Genomic DNA, 23,011 nt, shown 5'->3' with positions numbered 1-23,011 from the left:
GATTTTGGCGGAATGGGTGGTGACTAAGCAGAGCTTCCTGGCACAACAAAGTTCCGGATTTCACCAACGTTCAACATCGGCCGACGTTCAACGAAACCTATATCCAAGCAGTGCGATATACCTCGCTGCATAAGCTGGATAATTAACTGGATATTTTGCAGTGGGATTACAGGACACAGCTGCGGAAAACATATACTGTTCAATACTTGCTGTCCGTCTCAAAATTTCTGGCCCTATTCCTTGGGCTACCCTGAATATCGACATCGGGAATTTATCTTGCTCAATTGATATAACGTTTTTCGGGAGTTATTAGGTCAATATTATTGCTATCCTAGCGGCTATCATGATGTGTATATACATACGCCTGAGAGAAAGCGGCAAGCGGTGAGATACAGCAGGAAAAAGAACAAAAATATAAGGGCCAGATGTAACCCTTACTTTTCTCTTGTTTATCTTTTATTTATTAATGGGAGTCTCCCGATCAATCCCTCTATGGGCTTGCCGGTTAGGATCTTTTTAAAAGTGTTCTCCGTCAACATCAATGCTTCGGGAAGAATCTCTCCTCCAGCGACCATTATTCTTGCTATCAAAGGCACAAGGGTTGCCGCGTTCGTTTGTATGGCTGGCCGTCGCCATCCCTCGATATATGGCAACCGTTCTTGCTCTATTTCTTGGTTAGAAATTGTCACGAGCCGCGCTGATGCACACTTGTAGCATATAGATCAAGTCTTAAATTTTTCTTACCGAAGAATATCCTGATCCAATCCACAGGAGGATTTCCGTCAATCGGGTGCCCAAATACACTCAGGTACTGCGCAGTTTCAGTATAGCTAATGACCATATCTTTCGCATTGAAAGTGAAGTCAGGATTTCGTTTGCGTTCCGTTTTGATTCGATTAAGTCTGGCTTTGGCAGCAGCCTTGAAGCTTACGGTTTCGTCGTCCTCGAAGTAATCAAGTACGCTCTGCCAAATCGTCTCGTTAAAACTAATATTGTCCCCAAAAAAAATATCGGCTCTAGATAAACTCGCATCGTGTTCCGCAAACAAATCGTGGTTTCCGAGATCATCGAGGTCGAAGTAAAGCTGAAGTGGGTTCTTTGCGCCTATCATCCCTCCAGTACCAGCAACTAGAGTGAGATCGAACCCAACGTTTAGGCCTTCCAATATGCCTTTGAGTAATACTGGATACGTCATTCTCCTGCCATTACGGGGCAGTATTCCATGGTTTGCAAGGCTGTTCAAGGCGGGACAAGGCCCACGGACTGTAACAGTGTCAGAATTCCATGATGTTCAAAGGCATTTAGATAAATATCTTACTGTCCTCGGCCCCTGGCGGGTACCATTGAGTATAATCTACCTCTCCAGATACAAGACCAAGACACCCAACAAACACCACACCCACAGTGACCGCATTTGCTCGTGAGAGTCTCATTTGCTATGTATGTATGCCCTCTTGTTGGTTGAGATTGGAAGTGAAACTAAGGGCGAGAAGCAAACTGGACAGGGCAAGAACTCATGAATTGTATTGTATTTAGTTCAAAACTTAATCACGATACCACTTCACTTATTGCTGTCATTTTTTGGAAGTTATATAGTGATGGCGATTATCAGCGTCATCGCTGTTGGCTGGCTCCTGGAAGGCTTCGAGCTGGTAAGGGAAAGGTTTCGACAGAATGGCGACTGACTGTTCGTATGGAGACGAGTCTTCACACGCCACTATATTTGCTTTTTCATCCCTAACCCCTATCACGCACCCGTGGCAATTTCGGGCATGCTCATCACCCATCCCAAACCTGGAGATTCATCATCTGGATAATAATTAAGTGGGATGAGGCTAGTACTCCCTTGAAGGTACCAACCTTGATTTCTCTTGGGCCTCGAAAGCGGGGGAAATGCGATATAGAAAACCTCCATACAGTATCATAACATGGCTTTCGAGCATTGACGGTGATAACCACCTTCTCGTTGACCACTTCTCTCCGTTGGATGGACGAAGAATACTCAACTCATTCGAAAGCTTTGATCACAACAGACAGCTAATCGAAAACTTCAAGATCTGACGATCATTATTTCATCAATCGAAGATGATTTCATTAATGAGTTGGAATTGAGCTCAAAGATGAAAGTACTCCATTCTTTTTTATTTACTCAACATTGGGGAGACATTAGCGAATGTATTAGAACCCCTCAAATGAAAACCAATATTGCATATCATTATCAACTGCATTCACATCCTGCACGCAGATTTAGATTGGAAATTCAAGATCAGGGCACAGTGAGTGGTCTAAGGCGGTCACGGTTAACCTTGGTCATTCAAGCTCCCAAAATACAGTGGTTGCAGATTTTGCACATTCCCATCTGACGGTATACTCCGTACTTTGACCGCAAAGACACAAACGACAATTGCAGACAGAAGAAGTGAAAATAACATCTACAGAGAAGTTTCGGTAGCGGAAAACGGATGGACTCATGCCTACCCAGAGACTATTGGGATACGAGACCAGGCGGGTAGGGAAAGGAAAGGATTTCTTCCCCAAAACACAACCCCTGTCTCTGAGTTATTCAGTTTTACCGATAAAACTTGCCTCGGGTGCTACCCTCATAGTGGCGCACCTGGACAAAGTGGAAAACATCAAAACTTCTATTCCTGCACCAAACGAAATCCGACATATGTTTATATGCAACAACTTGTCATTCCATCACATATACCATCACATATAGCGTGGCTCTGTTTCAAAGATGCGAAATCCGACAAGAAGATCATACCCTTACCGCCGTATCCTGGTGTGCTCCATTTTGGATTCAGGGGAAAGTAACTGGAGTCTGTTGATCTATTACGCGCGTCAACCCTAATACACCTCATTCGCTCGTCCTGAAAATTGTTTCCCAAATTATCGTTTTGGGCTAACCCGAAAAAATCGGGGAACCAAAACCAGGCCGAGCATTTCTAACGCTATTAGCGGCGCTTTTTCGTTGAAAGATGGGTGTTGAAGATGCTGCAAATCGACGGATGTTGAACACAAATGTGGCGGGGAAATTGATTTTTCGGGAGGATGCTACCAATCGACCCATGCGCCATTGCGGGACTGGTGATGAAGATCCTGTTGATCTAGCTCTTGTAACAAGTCGATCATAAACTAGCCCAAGGGAACGGTGCGCTAAGTTTTAAAGTTTGCTCTGATAAATACAGAGTTAGCATCTAATCTCGACCTCATTTTTCAGCCAAATAGTGAACGCCCAGTTGGAAACAGTTTTATTCGTCGCAACCAACAGTAGAACAATTATGTGACAGTAAATATTTGCATCTCTGCACAACTGGATTCCTGACAGACAGATAGCCACATAATTACACGTAATATGCCATCAACCGTTCATTACATATATTAACAAACATCCAACAGGAAATGATACATCAGTACGTCCAGTACCACGATCTCGCGCCGTGTGATTCCACCACTTTGGTGATCTTCTTTTTCATAACCTCTTGGGCCTTCGGTGGGATATTTTTTCGCATCATCCAGCGGAGAGTCCAGTTCCATGGCATCAACATTTGTAATAGTAGCAAAGGCGCCGTCTTCATGAGTAGCAAAGGTAACATTTTTATCAGCAATATGGGATCTTCTAGAAAAGGCGGTAGGTCACCACCAAGTCTAGGCATTTCAGTTAAAACGCCGGATTTATACATCTGCACAACGGAAGAGTGAATTTTGGCGTCTCTAGGTATGTCACGGGTGGCCCCGAGGTTTGGGGGCCAGTAGCGCGGGATCCACTCCCCGTGCTCAAGTTCCAGACGAGTGAAGAGCGGGAGGATTTCTGTTGGTTCAGCGTGAGACGGGGAGTTAATACGATTATGGGACTTGGATATATATGGGAGAATTTCAACTCGTGTGTTTGGTTGGACATACCTAGAATCCACCACATTAACGTTGCAAAACGTGTAACGCCACGGTCAAAAGCGAGGAAATCGTGCGGCCGCCGTTCTTTGAGTACTGATTCACGTGGAGTGTGTGAGGGACTCCCGTGAGTTGGCAATAACACTGGCATATGCCCGGCTCTCATATGGCCTCTTTGTTTAATAGTCTCCTGGTCAAATGCTAACTTGCCGGCGGGTTGGTCTTCGAGCGCATTGACCTGATCAATCATCCAGGCCAACGGGATATCGGACAGAAGATGTTTGCCGGGGCCTTCATAGTGGAATCCTCCGCCAACATCACAGTGATTACCCGCAAACCATACTTCTTGGATGTCGGAGTCTTTATGGTCCTTTTCGAAAAGGAAGAGGGCGGGCTTGAACTTGAGTCGGCGTTCATGGATGGAAACTGCATGGCGGATGTGAACCGCCGGTGGCTTGATTTCATGTTAGACAAACTGGCACAAAGAGGCTACAAATTCAACTCGGGTAGACGGTCGCTTTTACCGTGGCAATGTAGCGATATGACTGTCGTCGGAAAGGAACGTCAAATTGGCCAACGCTGTTTACACAGTCAAAAAGGCCAAGGAAATACACTTTGACATGGCGACGACAAAACGTTCTCTTAAATTGCCCCAAGTATTGCTCATGTTCGAGCTCTTTAGGGCTCTTGTTCAGCTTGCCTCTGTTCCGTTGAAGCTCACTGAATGATTGGAAAGCAAAGCGAATCATGTCTTCGTTTCCCTGGGACAACAGACCAATGACGTTGATCATCTCCGCCAGGAACCGTGCGGTGTATGCTCCACGGGAGAATCCGAAGATATATATTGCATCACCCGGTGAGTAAAATCTCATTAGGAACTTGTAACCAGCGGAGACGTGGTATTCGAAGGTGGTACCAATTGCTTGATCCATCATTGATCCGATGCTAGCTCTTACTCGATCTATAAAGGTCGTTCCAGAGCCATTGGAACCCGCGTCAAACGTCCCAATCCCAGCTGAATAAAACAAATCAGAATCCAAAACATGCGCCTTGCGGTGAATCTGAGGTAAAGGGGACATGTGTGTGGTTTATCGCGATACCTACGCTGATAGTAATGAAACTGGTTCTTGTCAAAGCGATTCAACATGTCATAAATTTTAACGACATTTGTATCCGACTCATTTGCCTGAAAACTATTCCCAGTGCCATCGAAGCATAGGACGAGACGCCTAGGGGAATCACCCCGTTGTTCTCGGTTTGTGCTGAAAGGGATCATGGTGAGTTACTTCAGGGATGGTTAAGTTGTTGTCACAAGGGCCGGTATGACAGGAAAAAGCGGGAATATATGCGCAAGATATCCTTCGAGATCGAGTGGCGAAGTTCGCCAGCGGCCGGATCGACAAGGGGAAAGAGCTTTTTATCCTGAAAGAAGTCTCAAACAATTTGAGGTCGCGATAATTAACGAACCCCACTCTTAGACTCTCTTGCATGATCACGCTCGCTAGCCAACATAGACCGCAAAAGCTAAATATGGGGGACCAGCTCCAGTAATAATGTGTGTTAGTGTAAATGATGGCTGAAAATTGCGTATGTGCATCCCAATCAGCTCCACCGGACGATATATATCCCCATGCCAAATTTTGGTCAATGGTAAATCTCTATCAAAACTGCATATCAGAGATGGGCAACAGCAATGGCTTGAGCTTCGGTGGGCTTTTGCATAATTAAACGTATCTTTGTCAAACGGCTGACTGAGGATTTCCGTCAAATAGAAAGCCTCAATTTTCAACAATGTTGGACAGTGCTGAGAAGTTGGAGAGAAAAAGTAATGCATCCTGTTGGAACCATGCATTCGCCCGTCCCAAGTTGCAGAATTTCACGAAACTCGAAATTCCGGCATCCCATATGCAATGGCCATGAATGATATCTCGTGCCCGGATGGATCGGCACGAGTCCCATGATTGGCGGAAAGCTGTAGTGTGTGCACGCCTCGAGGACTAGGCTAGACCTAAATGCAAGAATTGTATCACAAAGAGCTGCCACAATTAGTTGCACGTCTGGATAGCTAAGTACGTTATCAAAGTGTGGCTAGCTTCAGGATTGTATGAATCTAAAGACTAAGCCCAGGGATCTCCATCCTGATGGGGCTCCGTATCGGAAAATACTGGACTTTGGAATGATGACCCTTCTGGCCCTCATATTCTCTGAAGATTGTGACGCATGTCGGTCCCCCGCTTTGCTTCCATGACACGGGAATAAACTCTGCGACAACTCGTGGCTTTTCCGGATCTTTTCACATCATATAAAATACTTTCCCTCGATTGATTCTCATTTTGAGCGTATCCTGCTGGTCCTGATTTGCAAGCTCGCACAAAGGTCTTCCTCCTGTCTTGGGAACAGGCTTTTGTTCTTTCATATCGCTTTCAATTAATTTCAAATAAAGATGACTTCATATCTGACGGCAAGTGTTGTGATAGCGGTGGTGACCTTTACCCTATACAGATTTGGTCATGGCATCCGCAAGATTGTCTCTCCGAAATCAACTAGTGAGGATGACACCGTCACGAAGAAAGACAACGATGGAACGGGTATCGACAGTGCTTCCCTCATTCTGACCATCATGAAACACCATCCTAAGAATATGGACCTGAAAAGAGTTGGCGACGTAATCAAATTCGTTAAGGACACTGTGAAAGGGAAACCCATGAATGACAGATTGCTGGCGGTAAGTAAGAGTCTGGCGAGCAGTTTGTTTTCATGGACTAAAACCGACGGCATAATAGATGGAAAACATCATTGCCATGGTTGGCGCGTTGCCACAAGGTTCTAAACACCGAACTAAATTGACAAACCTCCTTATCACGAGACTTTGGGATAGTCTTGAACATCCCCCGATCAACTTCCAGGGGCCACAGTTTTACTACAGGACCCCAGATGGAAGCTATAACGTGAGTCTACCGCATTTGAGAGGTGGGTGTAGGTAAAGATAATTAATAGTATCACCGCAGAATGTACATTTCCCGAACCTGGGAAAGGCTGGAATGCCATATGCAAGGTCGATCCGAAACGACACCATGCTTCCAGGCGTCAGACCGGATCCAGGATTGCTCTTTGACCGTGAGTCCCAACAATGACTGCGTGAGAGAAAACATTGTGTTGATATTTTGACATAGTTCTCATGAAACGGGAGGATGGCCAATTTAAAAAGAATGAAGGAGGAATCTCATCCATGTTGTTCTATCATGCAGCTCTCATTATTCACGGTAAGAAGAAAAAAATGAGCCCTTGAGGAACAAAGAATGCCCTTAGAGTCGAATATGACTTGCTGAAAAGATTTAGATATATTCCGAACTGACCGGCGCGACATGAATATTAATAACAATTCGTCCTATCTTGACCTTTCGCCATTGTACGGATCAAGTCTTGAAGATCAATTGAAGGTTAGGACTATGAAGAATGGATTCCTCAAGCCGGACACTTTCCACGATGAGAGATTAATTGGACAATCTCCTGGCTGCAACGTCCTCCTAGTGCTGTACAGCCGGTTCCACAACTATGCAGCTCAGACTCTGCTTCTAATCAATGAGGGAGGACGTTTCACACCCAAAGGAGATGATGAAGCTTCACTTGCCAAGCTGGACGAGGACCTGTTCCAGACAGCCAGATTGTATGTTCTGTGAACTCATCGATTTGGGGCTGACGAGATAGGCTTACAAAATTTCTAGGATTGTAAACGGACTGTATATCAACATTAGCCTTCACGACTACCTCCGTGCTATTACCAACACCCACCATTCTGACAGTACATGGACCTTGGATCCACGCGTCGACATCCCAGACTCGTTGGTAAAATCAGGTCCCGAAAGAGGCATCGGCAATCAGGTCACTACCGAATTCAACCTGCTATACCGCTTCCATTCTTGTATCTCCCAGCGGGATGAAGTATGGCTGGATGACTTCTTTGGGGAAATATTCAAAAGCACTGGGAAGTCCATCGATGAATTGTCCCTGAAGGATGGCTTGCAAGCTCTTGGGAGGTTCGAATCCATGATCCCCAAAGATCCGAGTAAGCGTAATTTTGGTGGCATCGAAAGAGGGGAGGATGGTAAATTCCGGGATGAAGATCTTGTGAGAATATTGAAGGAAAGCATGGAGGACCCAGCAGGTACGCAGTTCTTGGTATAATGAATTGGAACGATCTGTAGTTGCTAACAAAACCCCACACCCTACAGGTTCTTTTGGACCCAAGAACACGCCGAAAGCCTTGCGAGTCGTCGAGATCTTGGGTATACACCAAGCCCGCCAATGGTAGGGAGATAGCTACTTATTATTCCCCAATTGGCCTCTTGAATTCCAAGGGTTCCTTTCTAATACTTGTTCTCCATAGGAGAACGGCATCACTCAACGAGTTCCGCAAATTCTTCAAGCTTAAACCCCATGAAACTTTCGAAGATATCAATCCTGACCCAGAAATTGCCGATCATCTCCGAAACCTTTACGGACACCCCGATAATGTAGAAGCCTATCCTGGTTTGTACGTTGAAGATGCAAAACCGAGAATGGACCCGGGGTCGGGTGTCTGTACCCCTTATACCGTCGGCAGGGCTGTGCTTTCTGATGCCATAACCCTTGTTCGTTCAGACAGGTTCAATACACATGTGAGAAATTTGCCCTCACACCCATCAGCCATTCGTACATCGCTAACGCTTATGACAGGAGTACAACGTTGCCGCACTGACAAATTGGGGAATGGCAGAAATTCAGCAGGACTATAACACGTAAGCTGAGCTTTTGCAGTCTAGAATACATATGTGCTGATAACATTAAACAGGCTGGGAGGCTCCATGTTCTACAAACTCATCCAGCGTGGTCTGCCAGGGTGGTTTCCATTTAACTCTCTCGCAGTAATGCAGCCAATGTACACAAAGGATATGAACCGCGAAATAGCAACGGAGCTCGGGACAAAGTTTCAATATACCGAAGCCGATCCAAAACCTCCACCCCGACGCATGATTCTGACGAAGCATTCAGAAATCTCCCAAATGTTAACTGACCCCAAAAGGTTCCCCGTTCCCTTCGGAAAGCCTTACGAAAATTTTATTGAGGGACGTGACTTCGGTCACTTCATGCTTGCAGGCGATATGCCACGGAACAGAGACCAGCGAAATTTGTATGGTGGATTGCTTTATGGAAGTGGTGAACTGAAAGGTCTGGTCTCGAAATTCATCATGGAGCAGACCGACAAATTCTTGACTGGTAGTATGTTCCGAATTGGAGGAAGGACGTATCATGTCGATATCCTTAAAGAGTAAGTTGTTCAATGAAATCGCAGAAGTATTTTCTCCACCTGCTTGACCACCAACGCCAGCTAACCCCTATTTTAAAATATAGTGTCGCGATCCCTGTCATGGCACGTTTTGTGGGTGACCTCTTCCAATTTGATCTGAAGACAGAGGAGAACACTTCCGGAACATATAACATAGATAGCCTATACAGCGATCTCCTGGATATTCGCGTCTGGGGATTTGGAAACGACGATCCTGCCCTCGCATGGAACCGCCGTCGCGACGCGCAAGCGTCCACCAAGAGGCTACTTGCATCCACCGAAGCATACATCAAAAAAGTTACCAGCGCAAGCAGAATCCATAACATCATAGGTGCTATGACCAACGGTATCAAACCCCACGACCACGCGACTTCCCTCCGCGACTTTGGGAGGGACAGTATTATGGAGCTTCTCGCCAGTGGGAAATCGGTGGAGGAAATCGCAGACATCATGATATTCACTGCACTCGGTGGCATTGGTGCTGCGATCAGCACGGTAAATAATTTTAGAAAAGCTTCCTAGACTTTGCCTGGAAAGAATTGCTGACAGTGCTCGTGTTGCGACAATTCAGGTTGTTGAAATTCTCGAGTTCATGATTGCCGTTCCAGAAAACGCGGAGCACCTGGAGACATTCCGGGCTCTGACTCAGGAAAATTCCGAGCGGGCTGACAACGATCTTCGACGATATGTTCTCGAAATGCAGCGTCTGACAGCTGGCCATATCACGATGCGCGTTGCTACTCAGCCGGGCAAATTTGGTGCTCAAAGCTTCCAGCCCGGTGACCAGATTATCGCATATTTCGTTCGTCCACCCATGTGAAGCAATCCAATTACTCTAAAAAGGGCATTTCTGTAAAGCTAATATTTCAAATAGGCTGCTGCTTGTCGCGATCCAGAGGCATACCCGGAGCCAGAAACAATAAAATTGAACCGTCCACTCGAGAAATATATCGGATTCGGCGACGGTCCCCATCAATGTTTTGGAAGAGAGTTGGCTCTGGCTTATCTGGTCGGTTTTCTCAAGCGTGTCACTGCGCTCAAGAACATTCGCCCAGCCTTAGGAGGAATGGGCACCTTGAAGAGGATAAAGAGGAACGGTATCCCATATTACGTCTCGGAGGATTGGTCCAGTTTTACCGGTTATGCATCCAGTAAGTGTGACCTCCAATCCAATTGGCTTCATAGCCATATCACCTTGACCTTACACGATCCCGCCGTAGCTGATCAACCTTTCTATTTTAGCATGGCAACTTCAATTCGAAGATCCAGATTACGTTGTATGTTGAGTGAGCGGCAAAACCACGATAACATGGTCAGACGATGTATATGGGGACTGGTTTATTTAATGATATTTTCCCTTCCTAGAAGGTATTCAAGACTTCATAACATTTTGTAATCAAAAGTCTAAGTTGGTTAATAATAATAGCGGTTGACGCTGTCGAGTAATGAGTTAATATTCTCACTAGAAGTCCTGAAGGAAGATCCCTGTATTTTCTCGGATATTCTGGTTCGTTTGTGCTCTCGTATCATATCTGGGATCTGCTCGTAGAATACTAAGGGTTAGAGTTGTTCCCTTGGTTACGACGTGCCCTGTATCCTGGATGATGCTTTCTCGAAAAATATATGCCCTTCGTCCTTTGATCACGCTTCTCCCGAGAGAGGGATGGCAAGCTGTTGGCATATATGCAGTCCAACAGCCGGGATAAGACTTTGCGCATTCGCCTGGCAAATATACGGGATCATCGCATATCAAGCGCACCAAACGCACGATCCAACTCTTGTCCTTCACTTTCTGACATTGTACACATTGTACCCGAAGTACCTTCTTTACATTTCTGAGTCGTTGGGTGCTGATTCTGAGGGGAAGTTGACTCGACTTCGGACGCATGTGGGGTCACTCGCATAGGCTGCAGTAACTTCTCCTCCCGATCGAGCCATCCCGGTGCGATTCTACGCTTTTCCGCCAAATCTCGCTTTCTTATCGATTCTTCCCAATCCTTGATTGCGGCTAGGCTATCTTCTTGCATCTTTTTCATGTGCTTTTCTAACGCCTCGCAGGATGCGAGGATCTCGCTAGGGTGAGCCGCGTGCCCACCACCAGGGGCAAGGACATAGCGAACCTTATCTGAGCTGCTTGGGTCGACCGAAACTGATGGGGGAAGAGTGGAGGATACGGATTTATATGTATATGACAGCGTTGTCGCTGTAGGTAAGGATATAAAAGGCGAGACCGTTAAGGGTATTTGGGCGAGAAGAGGGTGGGGTTCTGAGGCACATGTTAATAACCATTGGGTCCTTGATCGCGGCTGAAATGAACACCAGGACAGCTACTGACTATATGATTCATACATGGCTCAAAGAAAGAAGACTTCCAGGGGTTATTGGATATGAGGAGGGCCAGAGAAGCTATCTGGGTTCAGAAGTCTGGATATGTAGATGATTGGTGCGTGATACACAACTTAAGATGCAAATAGGAGGCAAAGGTCAATATACCAAAAAGGGTATATATATATGGCTGTGCAGGCCTGAGTGGGTGGGTGGTGTAGTTGATGCTTGCTGTCGTTGGGTGATACGCCGGTTATAGAGAACGTGGGAGTTAAATGAACTTGGTTAAAGGTCCCCGAGGCCGTAGCCGACATAAACGTCCGGGTTTCTTGCTGACTAGTTATGGTTATTCTGCCACCGCCCACTGAGCCATCCATGACCTCCAATAACTCCCACTTCTTCCACACAACACCACATAGGAGAATACCGCAGCCAACGATCAACATCAAACATTTCAACTTTTCCAATTCCTTGCCCGGTGTTCGATGCCAGTGGCAACTACATTTTTCTCCCCTATTCAAGGTGACATTCCAAGCAGCAGTATGTTTCTTTTCCCTTATTACAATCTATGCCATGTCCAAATCATGGATTCACTAACGTAATTGCATCAGCGTTGATTGCAGCAAATCCCCAAGAACTTAACCAACCTCTACATACCAGTTCGACTTTCTTAAATCTGTTGCGGGGCAATTTCTACTGGCGCAGCTATCAGTTAAACGAACCCGCCTTATGATGCCCGGAGCGATTTGATCTTCCCCCGACCAACTACATAGTGCTTATTATTGTTGATCCGATTTGTTTGTCGTGATAAAGCCTGTATCATCATTGAACCCTTGCAGCCGGCACTGATATTCCCTCGTCTGACTGTGTGGGTTGTCATCTCCTTCCCTGTGTTGCTGTGGACTTACCTCCCTACGCCTTTCCGTCGCAAACGTATTCACCATATTTTCGGCGAAGTCTCTTAGGCTGGCTTGCAGACATGGATGCCAAAATAGAGCGAGCGGTGACGGAGAAGAAGCCTGTTCCTGAAATCGACTTTACTCTCCATACCATGGAAGATGGAACTCAGGTTTCTACCCACGAGAGAGTTTGTAAAGGTGACATGACCGGATTTCGTCATCATTAACTAGTGAAATGCGTAGACTAACATTCTCCAACAGAGGTACAAGCACCCGCGTTCCAGGTTCCAACAAACGACAATTTTTGGTCTCTCGAAGACCCAACGAAACCAAACCTACAGTTCCTAAAACAACATTTTTATCGTGAAGGTCGCCTTACTGAAGAGCAAGCATTATGGATTATACAGACGGGCACCCAGTTGCTGCGCGCGGAACCTAATCTCCTAGAAATGGACGCGCCTATTACAGTTTGCGGCGATGTCCATGGCCAGTATTATGATCTTATGAAACTATTTGAAGTTGGTGGCGACCCCGCGGAGACGCGATACCTCTTCCTTGGTGATTATGTCGACAGAGGATATTTCAGTATCGAGGTATGTTTTTTATCAACTGTCTTTCTTAAATTTTAATCTTTGTTAATTCGTCATTCAGTGTGTCTTATACCTCTGGGCCCTGAAAATTTGGTATCCAAACTCTCTATGGTTATTGCGAGGGAATCATGAGTGTCGCCATCTCACAGACTATTTCACATTCAAACTAGAGTGCAAACACAAGTACTCAGAGAAAGTCTATGATGCCTGTACCGAATCTTTCTGTGCTTTGCCACTGGCTGCCATTATGAACAAACAATTCCTCTGCATTCATGGCGGTCTAAGTCCAGAGTTACATACTTTGGAAGATCTGAAATCAGTAAGTTCGGGGGGATAATCCCTTGTGCTGTGTGTTTGTGATGTTGTAACTAATGGCATTTGCCTAGATTGACCGGTTCAGAGAACCCCCTACCCAAGGACTAATGTGCGACATACTTTGGGCTGACCCGCTTGAGGAATTCGGCCAGGAAAAAACAGGAGAGTATTTTGTGCACAATAACGTTAGAGGATGCTCATACTTCTTCTCTTATCCCGCTGCTTGCGCATTCCTGGAGAAAAATAATTTGCTATCCATTATTCGAGCTCACGAAGCCCAGGATGCCGGTTACAGAATGTATAGGAAAACACGAACAACTGGATTCCCCAGCGTAATGACGATCTTCAGTGCTCCGAATTATCTTGACGTCTACAACAACAAAGCTGCCGTCTTGAAATACGAAAACAACGTCATGAACATCAGACAGTTCAACTGCACTCCCCACCCTTACTGGCTACCGAATTTCATGGATGTTTTCACATGGTCTCTCCCATTTGTCGGCGAAAAAATCACTGACATGCTAATCGCCATTTTGAACACATGTTCCAAAGAAGAGCTGGAGGAAGAATCACCATCAGTGTCTGGCGCCGCATCGCCCGCCCTTCAAATGGATCCTGAGAGCACTGAGTTCAAACGACGTGCTATCAAAAACAAGATTTTGGCTATTGGCCGTCTCTCTCGAGTCTTCCAGGTACTACGTGAAGAATCAGAGAGAGTTACTGAACTCAAAACTGCCTCGGGTGGCCGCCTCCCTGCCGGCACACTGATGCTCGGAGCGGAAGGTATCAAGCAAGCCATCCATAACTTCGAAGATGCTCGCAAGGTCGACCTACAGAACGAACGTCTTCCACCCACCCACGAAGAGGTGGTGAAGAGAACTGAAGAGGAGCGGAAACAAGCATTGGAACGTGCTGCGCAAGAGGCAGAGAACGACGCTGGCTTGACGAACATGGCCCGAAGGATCAGCATGTGAGTTCTACCTGTTCGATTATATGTGACACGCAAAACAGAACGGTGCTAAAGGAGAATACCAACAGGTCTTCTGGGTCCGGTAAAAACCGTCGTGTCAAGCCGGAACAGTAGATGAAACTAACTCTCGTCCCTTTTCTTGTTTTAGAACCACAACTCCACAAGCTCCAAACTGATATCGGTGTCGTTTATCGGTGTCGTTTTTTTTTTTTTTGTGGCTTTTCAAACCCCTTACTAACTGAGCCCTCGCGTCACGATGTATTTGCATGTTTAATGCCCTGGTTCCATAGCTTGTCTTACACAGAGATAGACGTTTTGCTTGTTTTTGGTCATGGAAAGAGGTGAGCAAGAAAAAGAGAAAGAAAAACTTATATGGATATGCTGTGTCTCTGAGAGATGTGTGCACTTCTTTTCTTATGTTCCTTTTCTAATGCCTTCCTTTCTCTCACGCTGAGATAATGACCTTTTTGAGACAATTTTGAAAATAAGGCATGGGCCTTGTTTTTATTATTAACACCTTTGATGATATCAAATACAGCATACTGCCTTTGGGCAAATTATCCTCTGTGTTTTGTTTATCTTCGTCTCTCTCCCTATCTCCCTTCCTGTATATACATACAGTTTCCTCTACACCCCTTTTGGTTTTCTTTTCCCCCAGACCGATGATTTTGCATAGTATGACTGGCATGTGCATGATACACCCAAACCTAATGTTACACGATGTAAATTTTCCCCTGAAGTTTACTTGGTTCTTATTCCACCAATGCAGATTTTTGTGACGTATGACAAATTAGTACATGTGTTACGATTCCGGTGTACATGATTGTTATCCTGAGGTATGCCCCTAAAAGCCAATGAAATGTCAATTGTATGTGCACTGTATAAAACTCACAGATCTTCTGCAGAACGGAATAAGGTGCAAAAGCTATAATATCTGTATGTGTATCCATATTGTCTGAAATTCGGCTGTCTTGATGCAAATATAATTCGTCCTGTCAATCTTTTATGCGTTTGATCTAGATATTTAACTGTCAATACACAGTTGTGTACAGAGTACATTCATTTTAATGTAGGGGTGGAGGGAAACCTCAAAGCAGTATAAATGCTCCAATTCACTTACTGAATGACACATCAATGTACTACTATGTCTGAGTGAATAATCTGCTATTGTTCATCTTTTCAAGACATATGGCCGATGTCATTGATGTCCAAACTCTGCCAGAATGCCAAGAAAACACCGGAACAACCAACCACCCAAAATCCCGAGCCATTCTTCATCATTCAACAACAACCAATCCTTCATACTCCTTCTCCCCCAAATGCCGCCGAAACTCCATTCCTCGCTCTCAATGCAGGCCATCCTCTACACAGAATCCTTTTTCTTCTGTCCCTCCTGCTCAACATGGCGTCGCTCAATTTCCTCCCAGGCATCTTCCGCACGCTACCGAAATCTTAATCCTATTTGTCGCAGCCGTTCCGCGTCGACCTTTGCTCCTCCATCCACAGCTCCGCACGCAGTCAATTTCACGAGGAATATCCCGGAACGGTTTCAGGAGCTATATTCTGCCTTGCGCAGCGTGCATGATGTCGCTGCAACACATGTTAACTCGAGTAGGCTGCAATTGGCTTTAAGGGGACTGGAAACCGAGATGCCCGTTATTCGGGTTGCTGGTACGTTCTGGAGCTCATATATGGACAGTTAGGAAGGATTGGCGGTCCATTTTGCGTTTAAAAATATCAAACTTTGGCTGACTGGGTTGATTCATGACTCTGCAACAGTTCTTGGTTTGGATAATACGTCTACGACGGCTAGGCTTGTGCGACTACTCCTGGCTGACCCGTTGAGTCCAAAGCAGGAATGGGAGGATTACCTGGAAACATATCGGATGGACACTTCCCGTGGCTTATTGATAAAGTATGGCGTCTTAAGTAACTTCCTTGAGATGGGTGGATTTGAAATACTGATAACACCATTTTTAGGTATGGCGAACGAACAGATCTCGCTGCTGACTATAGCTTGGTCCCAACTATATCGGTTCCCTCAATAGCACTGAAAGCTGCCAACCTGGAAATTCTCGTTTCTCCCCTGGGTGCGAGTTTGAATGCGGATAGCCATATCACAAGTAGCGCTTTTCTCGTTCCTACCATTGCCATCCAGTCGACCAGTACGGGGGCTCATACTTTTATCCGATACCCTGTGCACAAGAGCATTGTTTGTGGGAAAGGTATTGATGGATTACTGGCATATATGAGGCTGGTAGAACGTGCGAATATCAAAGAGCCTGAAACAATACGTGCTGCATTCGAGCTCAATTTGGACAAAGGTTCAACTCAGGAAAAAGAAGGAATTTCTTTTGTCGATATCGACAGCGCGGAGGCGGCATTGGATACGTTCCGTAAATCTGTCCAAAATGCAACAGAGTATGAGAAGGGTTGGTTGGGGAGCGGGGTTCAACCTTTGATAGAATGGATGTCGGCCCCTCCGAAGGATGAGACTCTCGATCCTTCAATTAGAAGGCTTGTTGGATCAGTTCTAGATGGAGCAGAGGAAAGCATCATTAAGGACCAGAACCAACAAAAATTGGTGCGTGAATCTAAGACTGTCCCGGAAGAAGTACGAATGGCTTTGCAGGAAACAGTTAGCTCGTGGGCGGAACGTGCGCATACAGAACTTCGAGACACTCTCAATCAGGCATTTGCGAGTAAACCATGGCGGACTCTTTCTTGGTGGAAGTTATTTTGGCATGTAGATGACGTGGGGGTGATAACTTCTCGTATATTGCGGACGGCATGGCTCCCAGAGGCTGAGAACGGAGTAATTTGGATTGGTGGGAAAATCCATCAGGCAGGACTGTTGAATCACGAGGCGAATTCAACGCTGGATATTCAGGAGTCCCCAGAAGCCAAGTTATCGTCGTCGATTCCCAAGGAGAAGCTTTGGCCCACGCAGATTCCAGATATTCGGCACCAACTTTCTACTTTAAGTGTCCCTTCCTTACATGCCCTCGCACAGAAACTTGTTTTGTTCAGCGTGTCAACCACTTCACTAAGTTCCGCGCTTTCCGCCTTGGTGTATGTGTCCTCTTTAAGCTCTTCGGTATATGAAGCCGGCACCATCGCGACGATTGGACTTTTAGTCTCCCTGCGTCAACAACAAAAGGGCTGGGATGCGGCACGAGGCTTCTGGGAGCGAGAGGTCTGCGAAGAAGGCCGACGCGCCTTGAAAGACACTGAGGAGTCACTCCGTACCGTGATTTATGAAGGTGGGCGAGCGATCGAAGCAGCTCCGGAAACTAAAGCACTGCAACAAATCAACAGAGCCCGTCAAGCTCTCTCGGATGTAAAATAGTTTCCTTTTTTTTTTTTTTTAACACATGTGGTTTTCCCATTATGAGACACCAAAAGAGAGAAACATAGGTCCATTCTGAGGACATGTTGGTCTAATAAGCATAACAACTGGAGAATATGGAATTCAACTAATCTCTCTACTTCCATCCGGAACTCCGCTAGTACTCCTCGACCTCTTCACCAAAAGCTGCGTGATGGGAAACATCTCCTCTCGGTTGCTAGGCGTCTCATCTCCCATCCTTCCCTTCCATTTCACTACCTTCACATACTCAAAATTCGCTTTCATCCTGCATAGTCCCGCATCTGTAATAGCACTCTCTGGTCCTTGTGCCCCAACCAACAACACCAGTACCTCCGCTTTGCCTCCCATCCTCCTTAATCGCTGACAGTGGCAATACCCCTCCAACTGCCATAATTCCTCTCAACTCCCTCTCCCCATTCAATCCATCATCAACCAACGCACCCCTTCCAACCTCCAACCTAACACTTAATTCCACACTATCCCCCTGGACATACCCAAATATCAAAATTTCTCTCCCCCGTTACGCATGTCTTCGCACCAGCACAGACAGAATCAGCTCCTGGACAATCTTGCCAGTCACACGTGAAATCCTAGGTCTGCGTCCAGGGCCTCGGGATTGAAGAGGATATCGTCGCCCCAGTGGTAGCCTGGAGGCTGAAGGGGGAAAGGCGTTGGCGCTTTTAGGGCAATGCAGGTTGTCTCACGTAACAGGAGGGTAGAGACGAAGGATATGAACGGGCGATTTGTCACCTAGTCCGTGTAGGATCAGGAGAATGTTTGTGGATCTCGTGATTGGTGGGGGGTATGGTGAGGGTTAGAGAGGAGGGGAAGTCAGAGGGTTGGGGGATTAGGGGCATGACGCTTGTGGGTAAGGCGGTTTTGGTATGTCTAATGGGTTGAGGAAGGTGGAGTTTGGTTTTAATGGGAATATTTTACTTCAGAATTATTAAGGATGGTCCTGGCTTGTTAATTGCTGTAGGAATCTTTTCTGTGTTTAGATAACTGTCGGCGAGTAAAATTCAGGTTACTAATGGCGAAGCTCATATGTGGAGATCGAAATATAACTAGATTGGATTGTTTTTTCAGATCATTCAAAATTAGAATATATGTTGCAATGAATGCACAACATGCCAGAAAGCAAGCGGCTATTAGGATGGCTTTACATTGAAGAAAATGTGCCTATCTGTTATTATATTAGGAGTACGTATGTATACAAAAATCAATTTCCAGGGAGATATTTAGATAATAATATAACACACCAAAACACGGTTCTATAAACACATGAAAAGCTTTTATAACGCATCAGTTTAACCCAACTTTCTCTTTAGCAATCCTACTACTAGCTTCCTTACTAAAAATGCACCCGTCTTTGGATACACCTGATCCTTCCAAACCATATCATTGCCCATCGTCAGCGCCGTAGTCATAATGCCAATCTCCTGTGTCGGTGAAACAAGGCCTGGAGCAAGCGTTCTATATAGTGGACCAAAAGCTTCCATCACTCGATATGAGAGTGGGAGTTGGAGGTTGGCGGTTGGCGGTTGCTTAGCGCACTGCCAAATACATGTAGGATCAACATGGTTTGCCAGAGGGAATAGGGATTGAAAGATGTGTTTTGCTTTAGCCATATCAAGCAGAGCCTTTTCGCATTCGCCCTTTGACAGCGGCGAAGGTTTGAGTGAATTTGCCTGGCTTTGTTGTAGCCTATATTGTATGAAGTTAGTGGATACGCCAGGTCCGATCTCAAGGATTTCAGCCAGGTGATCAGTATCCACCATAATATCAATTAACGGTGCGACTGAAACTTACACCTTGATCCGTTCACATTGCAAGTTAGCAAGTAATATAATATATCACCCGTATAGGAGATAGAAACTTACCTGAAATATAAATATGCTTCAAAGAATCAGCCAGTGTAACTAATGAACGCGTTAGCTGCTGCTGAAGGGCAGTCCTTGGTGATCTTAATGTCCTCCCTAAACATCACGCATCAATCAGTTCTGTCCTTTCATATAGAATATTATATTTTTCCTCCGATGTAGCTGGTATTGGCAGGACATATCAGCGACAGAATGAGTCTCTCATACAACCACCCCAACCAGTGACTGGGATTTGCCTTGGGCCCACACACAACCCTCAGCTCCTTCGAGCTTTTTCAATATCGGCAGGTCCACGGCTGAGGATTGTTAATTTGGATGTTCACCCTGGGATCAAAGGTAACATCTGATTAAGAACTCGGAATCCGACGAGATCAGTGGCACCTGTGAAAATGAGATGCATTGCGGATAGATTAAGTAAGTGTATAGATAATATAATATAAATATCTATATATCTATTATATATATATATTAACGAATCAATTAATGTTATAATTGTATAAACCTATTTCCCAACAATTGAGAGAAAGTTTGCGTAGATTTTGTCAAGCAATATTTGTTTTATGAAATATTGTGAAGCATATAACAAGAACTCTGACGCTTCATGGAAGTGTCCTAAGACAACAAACAGCATTCCACTGCTGTTCGTATCCCAGCTCCTTTCACAAGGCCTTAGATTAAGTCAACATTGTTTAAAGTTCACGAAAATAAAACCGTGACAACAAATGTTATCTCCAATGCTCAACATCATCAGAGCTGGAGCCAATGGACTTGTTGAACATAAAGGGCAGAGAAGTGTAAGTTAACTCGTTAAACTACTGAGTAGTTAACTACATAGTAGTTACTGAGGAAATTGGTAGACCCTTGCCTACTCATCGGATTCCAATGTTGGAACTTCGAGGGACGGGAATGACTCGTTACCATGTTGGAAGAATAATGGATTTACTTTTCCAATTGGCGGTCCTTTATTTATGTGGGATGACAGGCTCTGCATCTTGAATATCCACGATCGTAAGGCTGGGAGCTTACCTTTTGGGCAGTTACCAATCGTTTAGTTGTTACAATCCGGCCCCTTTGTAATGACAATATAGGAGCTTATGTGCATGGTTCCTGGGGTGGCCAACTGGTGCTCTTAGCCATTGCATCATCATCATCATCCATATACGTGGTTATCCCAGATCAACAGGGCAGAATAACTTAGCCAATTTCCAACCAGAGTAGGGGGAGGTTTTAATTGAGTGAAAAAGCATGCGGGAGATCCTGAGTCATGCGGATAAAAATAACAGAGGCTTAGATTCTCCCTTCAGATTCAAAGTTCAGAATGGGCTTGACAGGTTTTATCAAAGTAAGTATTTTAATATATATTAGGTATAGATAGAATATCTATATATTTTACTTTATTAACAACTATTATAATATTTATTGCATTAATATCTAATTGAAGATGTATATGTGAAAAAAATATTTTTTATCTTTGGTAATAATACTAATATTATATAAAAGCATTATTATTATTGGCAGTTTCTTTACTAGGTATTTTTTGTTTTGTATGTATTTGAAAAGTATATTGCCACTTTTATTTTTATTAATAGATTTATTTGATTCAAGTAATAAAGCTATAGCTAGATTTTACTTTTTTTATATACTTTGTTAAAATCTTTATTTAAGTTATTATCTATAATAATTATATTTTCTATAATAGATACTATTAATTTCGATGCATTATCAAAGGCAAATTTTAATTGTATGACTCACCTTTTTATGATATTTTTATATCATTGGTAGTAAAAACGCTTGTAATTTTCTTTAAACACTGTTTATTAAAAGATTATATGAAAATCTCTATTAGCCACTAGTATAATTTTAGCTGGTATTGTTTTCTATTTCAAGGTGGTTTTGTTTCTTCAAGATTATTACTTATGTTAGTATTTTATATAGATCTTCAACTAGATTAATTAACTACATATTATGTAGATTTAGTTTACTTTTAATTTTAAAAGAGAATTTATATTATTTTATGGTACAACTTGAAAGAATATCTATTTTAGATTTATTAACTAGTAGTTTGTTATATATTTTCTAATTCAAAGTTCGGGATAGCTTGATAGGAGGTTCAGATTTCCAGCTTGTTGCATAGAATGTTACCATTCAAGCAACAAGTAAGGGTGAATCTCTCAACATATTATCAATAACCAGAACTTTGGTTTCGGGTATCCCTGCATGGGATTTTGAGCATCCACCTGGAATTGCTTAGAGATTCTTCATCTAAGGCGACGCGAAGAATGATCGCGTTCCAGATACTCTCTCACAAGACCCCAAAATAAGGTTGCGGTTACACATAAACCCCAGGACCATAAGGATATTATTGGAACCAGGGCTGCAGCGACTCCAAACCCGAAGAAACGGAAGCAAATCATTTGATCATAATAATTCGTTCCAAGGATGGGAACAGTCGCACGGTGTGCGTATGGTTCCACCTTGGACGGGAAACACGGGTGCTTTTTTCGCATGTCCAGCCTCGTTTAGGAATCACGAAGGCACCTTTGACAGTCGGATAACTGCTTCCCAACTGCAATTGATAAAATTGAGGAGGTCTGTGAGTCAACTGGGTCTCCCCGATGGAATCATTGCACAGACCTCTGAATCAACAAAAAAAAAAAAAAAAAAAAATTGCACAATTATGCACAGCAGCAGCCTCTGCAGGTAGGATGTGGGGGACACCAAATGCCCTGTCCAACCTGTCATTGTTAATGATAGGGAAAACAGCACCCAGTTGAGGCAAGCGGAGACGAAAGAAGCGAGCTTTTGAACCAGATCAATGCGAGTTCTACTCCGTATTCCGTATGAGCTTATGTTGGCGCAAGAGTAACAGTTCATGGGAAACCCGTAACGTGAGTGGGTCCTATGCTAAACCGTCGGGCCCGTTTACAGGCGTTTTGTGTGGTTTGTTTCTAGCGAGGCCTGAAGATCTTCTCCTGGTTCTCTCGTGGTTGACGGTTTCATGGTCCAGTCAGATGAAATGGTTTGACGTGAATCCGCGTGGCTTGCCTCGAGACTCTCTGGGACATGCATGGGACTAGCCTCCTTTGGAATAGCCTGTGGTCAGGTGATCTGCCATGTGAAGCCCCTAGAAAGCTACCACTTTTTGCAGTTGCTTGTCAGGAGATATCGAGTTATTTATAACCTGCTGTCACTCGTTGCTGTGAGAGTTGTGGATAAATTAATAAGAAGAATAATAACCCCACTGTCATTACCGCACCATGATATTACACCTGTTATCTAACATTGGTCTTATTTCATATTGTGCTTCTTTATCAGTTTCAATGTATGATGCTAGTTCTGCCGGCTAAAAAGTTGCTTTTGTCAGCGAAATGAAATTTGCAAAGTAAGTCATGGTGATCACTTGGTGCAAGGGACTTCAGTGTTTTAAGTATGTAGTTATGCT

The 23,011-nt window shown here is 44.5% G+C and overlaps 8 protein-coding genes across 8 annotated transcripts in view; 4 read left to right on the top strand and 4 right to left on the bottom strand.

Moving 5' to 3' along the window:
- Positions 1-449: 449 nt before the first annotated feature.
- PAAG_04177 (hypothetical protein) lies at positions 450-1,433 on the bottom strand (the record flags this gene model as incomplete). Its single annotated transcript, XM_015845196.1, has 3 exons — positions 450-664; positions 745-1,263; positions 1,319-1,433. The coding sequence occupies 3 exons, from the start codon at positions 1,431-1,433 to the stop codon at positions 450-452; spliced, it is 849 nt and encodes a 282-aa protein (XP_015699422.1).
- A 1,980-nt stretch (positions 1,434-3,413) lies between these two features.
- On the bottom strand, positions 3,414-5,170 carry PAAG_04176 (hypothetical protein; the record flags this gene model as incomplete). Its single annotated transcript, XM_015845195.1, has 4 exons — positions 3,414-3,814; positions 3,907-4,348; positions 4,419-4,909; positions 4,999-5,170. 4 exons carry the CDS (start codon positions 5,168-5,170, stop codon positions 3,414-3,416), a joined length of 1,506 nt encoding a protein of 501 aa, XP_015699421.1.
- A 1,167-nt stretch (positions 5,171-6,337) lies between these two features.
- Positions 6,338-10,506, top strand: PAAG_04175 (hypothetical protein; the record flags this gene model as incomplete). Its single annotated transcript, XM_015845194.1, has 14 exons — positions 6,338-6,619; positions 6,678-6,842; positions 6,903-7,011; positions 7,068-7,157; positions 7,228-7,561; positions 7,620-8,059; positions 8,127-8,202; positions 8,282-8,525; positions 8,611-8,672; positions 8,726-9,202; positions 9,286-9,715; positions 9,792-10,022; positions 10,095-10,371; positions 10,463-10,506. 14 exons carry the CDS (start codon positions 6,338-6,340, stop codon positions 10,504-10,506), a joined length of 3,261 nt encoding a protein of 1,086 aa, XP_015699420.1.
- A 453-nt stretch (positions 10,507-10,959) lies between these two features.
- Positions 10,960-11,571, bottom strand: PAAG_04174 (hypothetical protein; the record flags this gene model as incomplete). The annotated part of the gene is made up of 2 exons (XM_002793856.1): positions 10,960-11,423; positions 11,556-11,571. The coding sequence occupies 2 exons, from the start codon at positions 11,569-11,571 to the stop codon at positions 10,960-10,962; spliced, it is 480 nt and encodes a 159-aa protein (XP_002793902.1).
- A 953-nt stretch (positions 11,572-12,524) lies between these two features.
- On the top strand, positions 12,525-14,433 carry PAAG_04173 (serine/threonine-protein phosphatase 2B catalytic subunit; the record flags this gene model as incomplete). The annotated part of the gene is made up of 5 exons (XM_015845193.1): positions 12,525-12,642; positions 12,706-13,037; positions 13,096-13,353; positions 13,421-14,319; positions 14,361-14,433. The coding sequence occupies 5 exons, from the start codon at positions 12,525-12,527 to the stop codon at positions 14,431-14,433; spliced, it is 1,680 nt and encodes a 559-aa protein (XP_015699419.1).
- A 1,109-nt stretch (positions 14,434-15,542) lies between these two features.
- Positions 15,543-17,668, top strand: PAAG_04172 (hypothetical protein; the record flags this gene model as incomplete). Its single annotated transcript, XM_015845192.1, has 3 exons — positions 15,543-15,990; positions 16,099-16,234; positions 16,300-17,668. 3 exons carry the CDS (start codon positions 15,543-15,545, stop codon positions 17,666-17,668), a joined length of 1,953 nt encoding a protein of 650 aa, XP_015699418.1.
- Positions 17,669-17,936: 268 nt separating this feature from the next.
- On the bottom strand, positions 17,937-19,467 carry PAAG_04171 (hypothetical protein; the record flags this gene model as incomplete). Its single annotated transcript, XM_015845191.1, has 3 exons — positions 17,937-18,173; positions 18,272-18,439; positions 19,042-19,467. The coding sequence occupies 3 exons, from the start codon at positions 19,465-19,467 to the stop codon at positions 17,937-17,939; spliced, it is 831 nt and encodes a 276-aa protein (XP_015699417.1).
- A 3,359-nt stretch (positions 19,468-22,826) lies between these two features.
- PAAG_04170 (hypothetical protein) overlaps positions 22,827-23,011 on the top strand; it is a gene marked incomplete at both ends in the record, with an annotated part of 3,572 nt that continues 3,387 nt past the window's right edge. The window contains 2 exons of the mRNA XM_015845190.1: positions 22,827-22,840; positions 22,885-22,891. Of these exons, the coding sequence (XP_015699416.1) occupies positions 22,827-22,840; positions 22,885-22,891 (21 nt within the window). The remainder of the gene's footprint in view (positions 22,841-22,884; positions 22,892-23,011) is intronic.

This window comes from Paracoccidioides lutzii (genome assembly GCF_000150705.2).
Source record: "Paracoccidioides lutzii Pb01 unplaced genomic scaffold supercont2.10, whole genome shotgun sequence".
In the NCBI taxonomy this organism is placed as follows: domain Eukaryota; kingdom Fungi; phylum Ascomycota; class Eurotiomycetes; order Onygenales; family Ajellomycetaceae; genus Paracoccidioides; species Paracoccidioides lutzii.
This window is presented reverse-complemented; position numbering and strand designations above follow the sequence as displayed.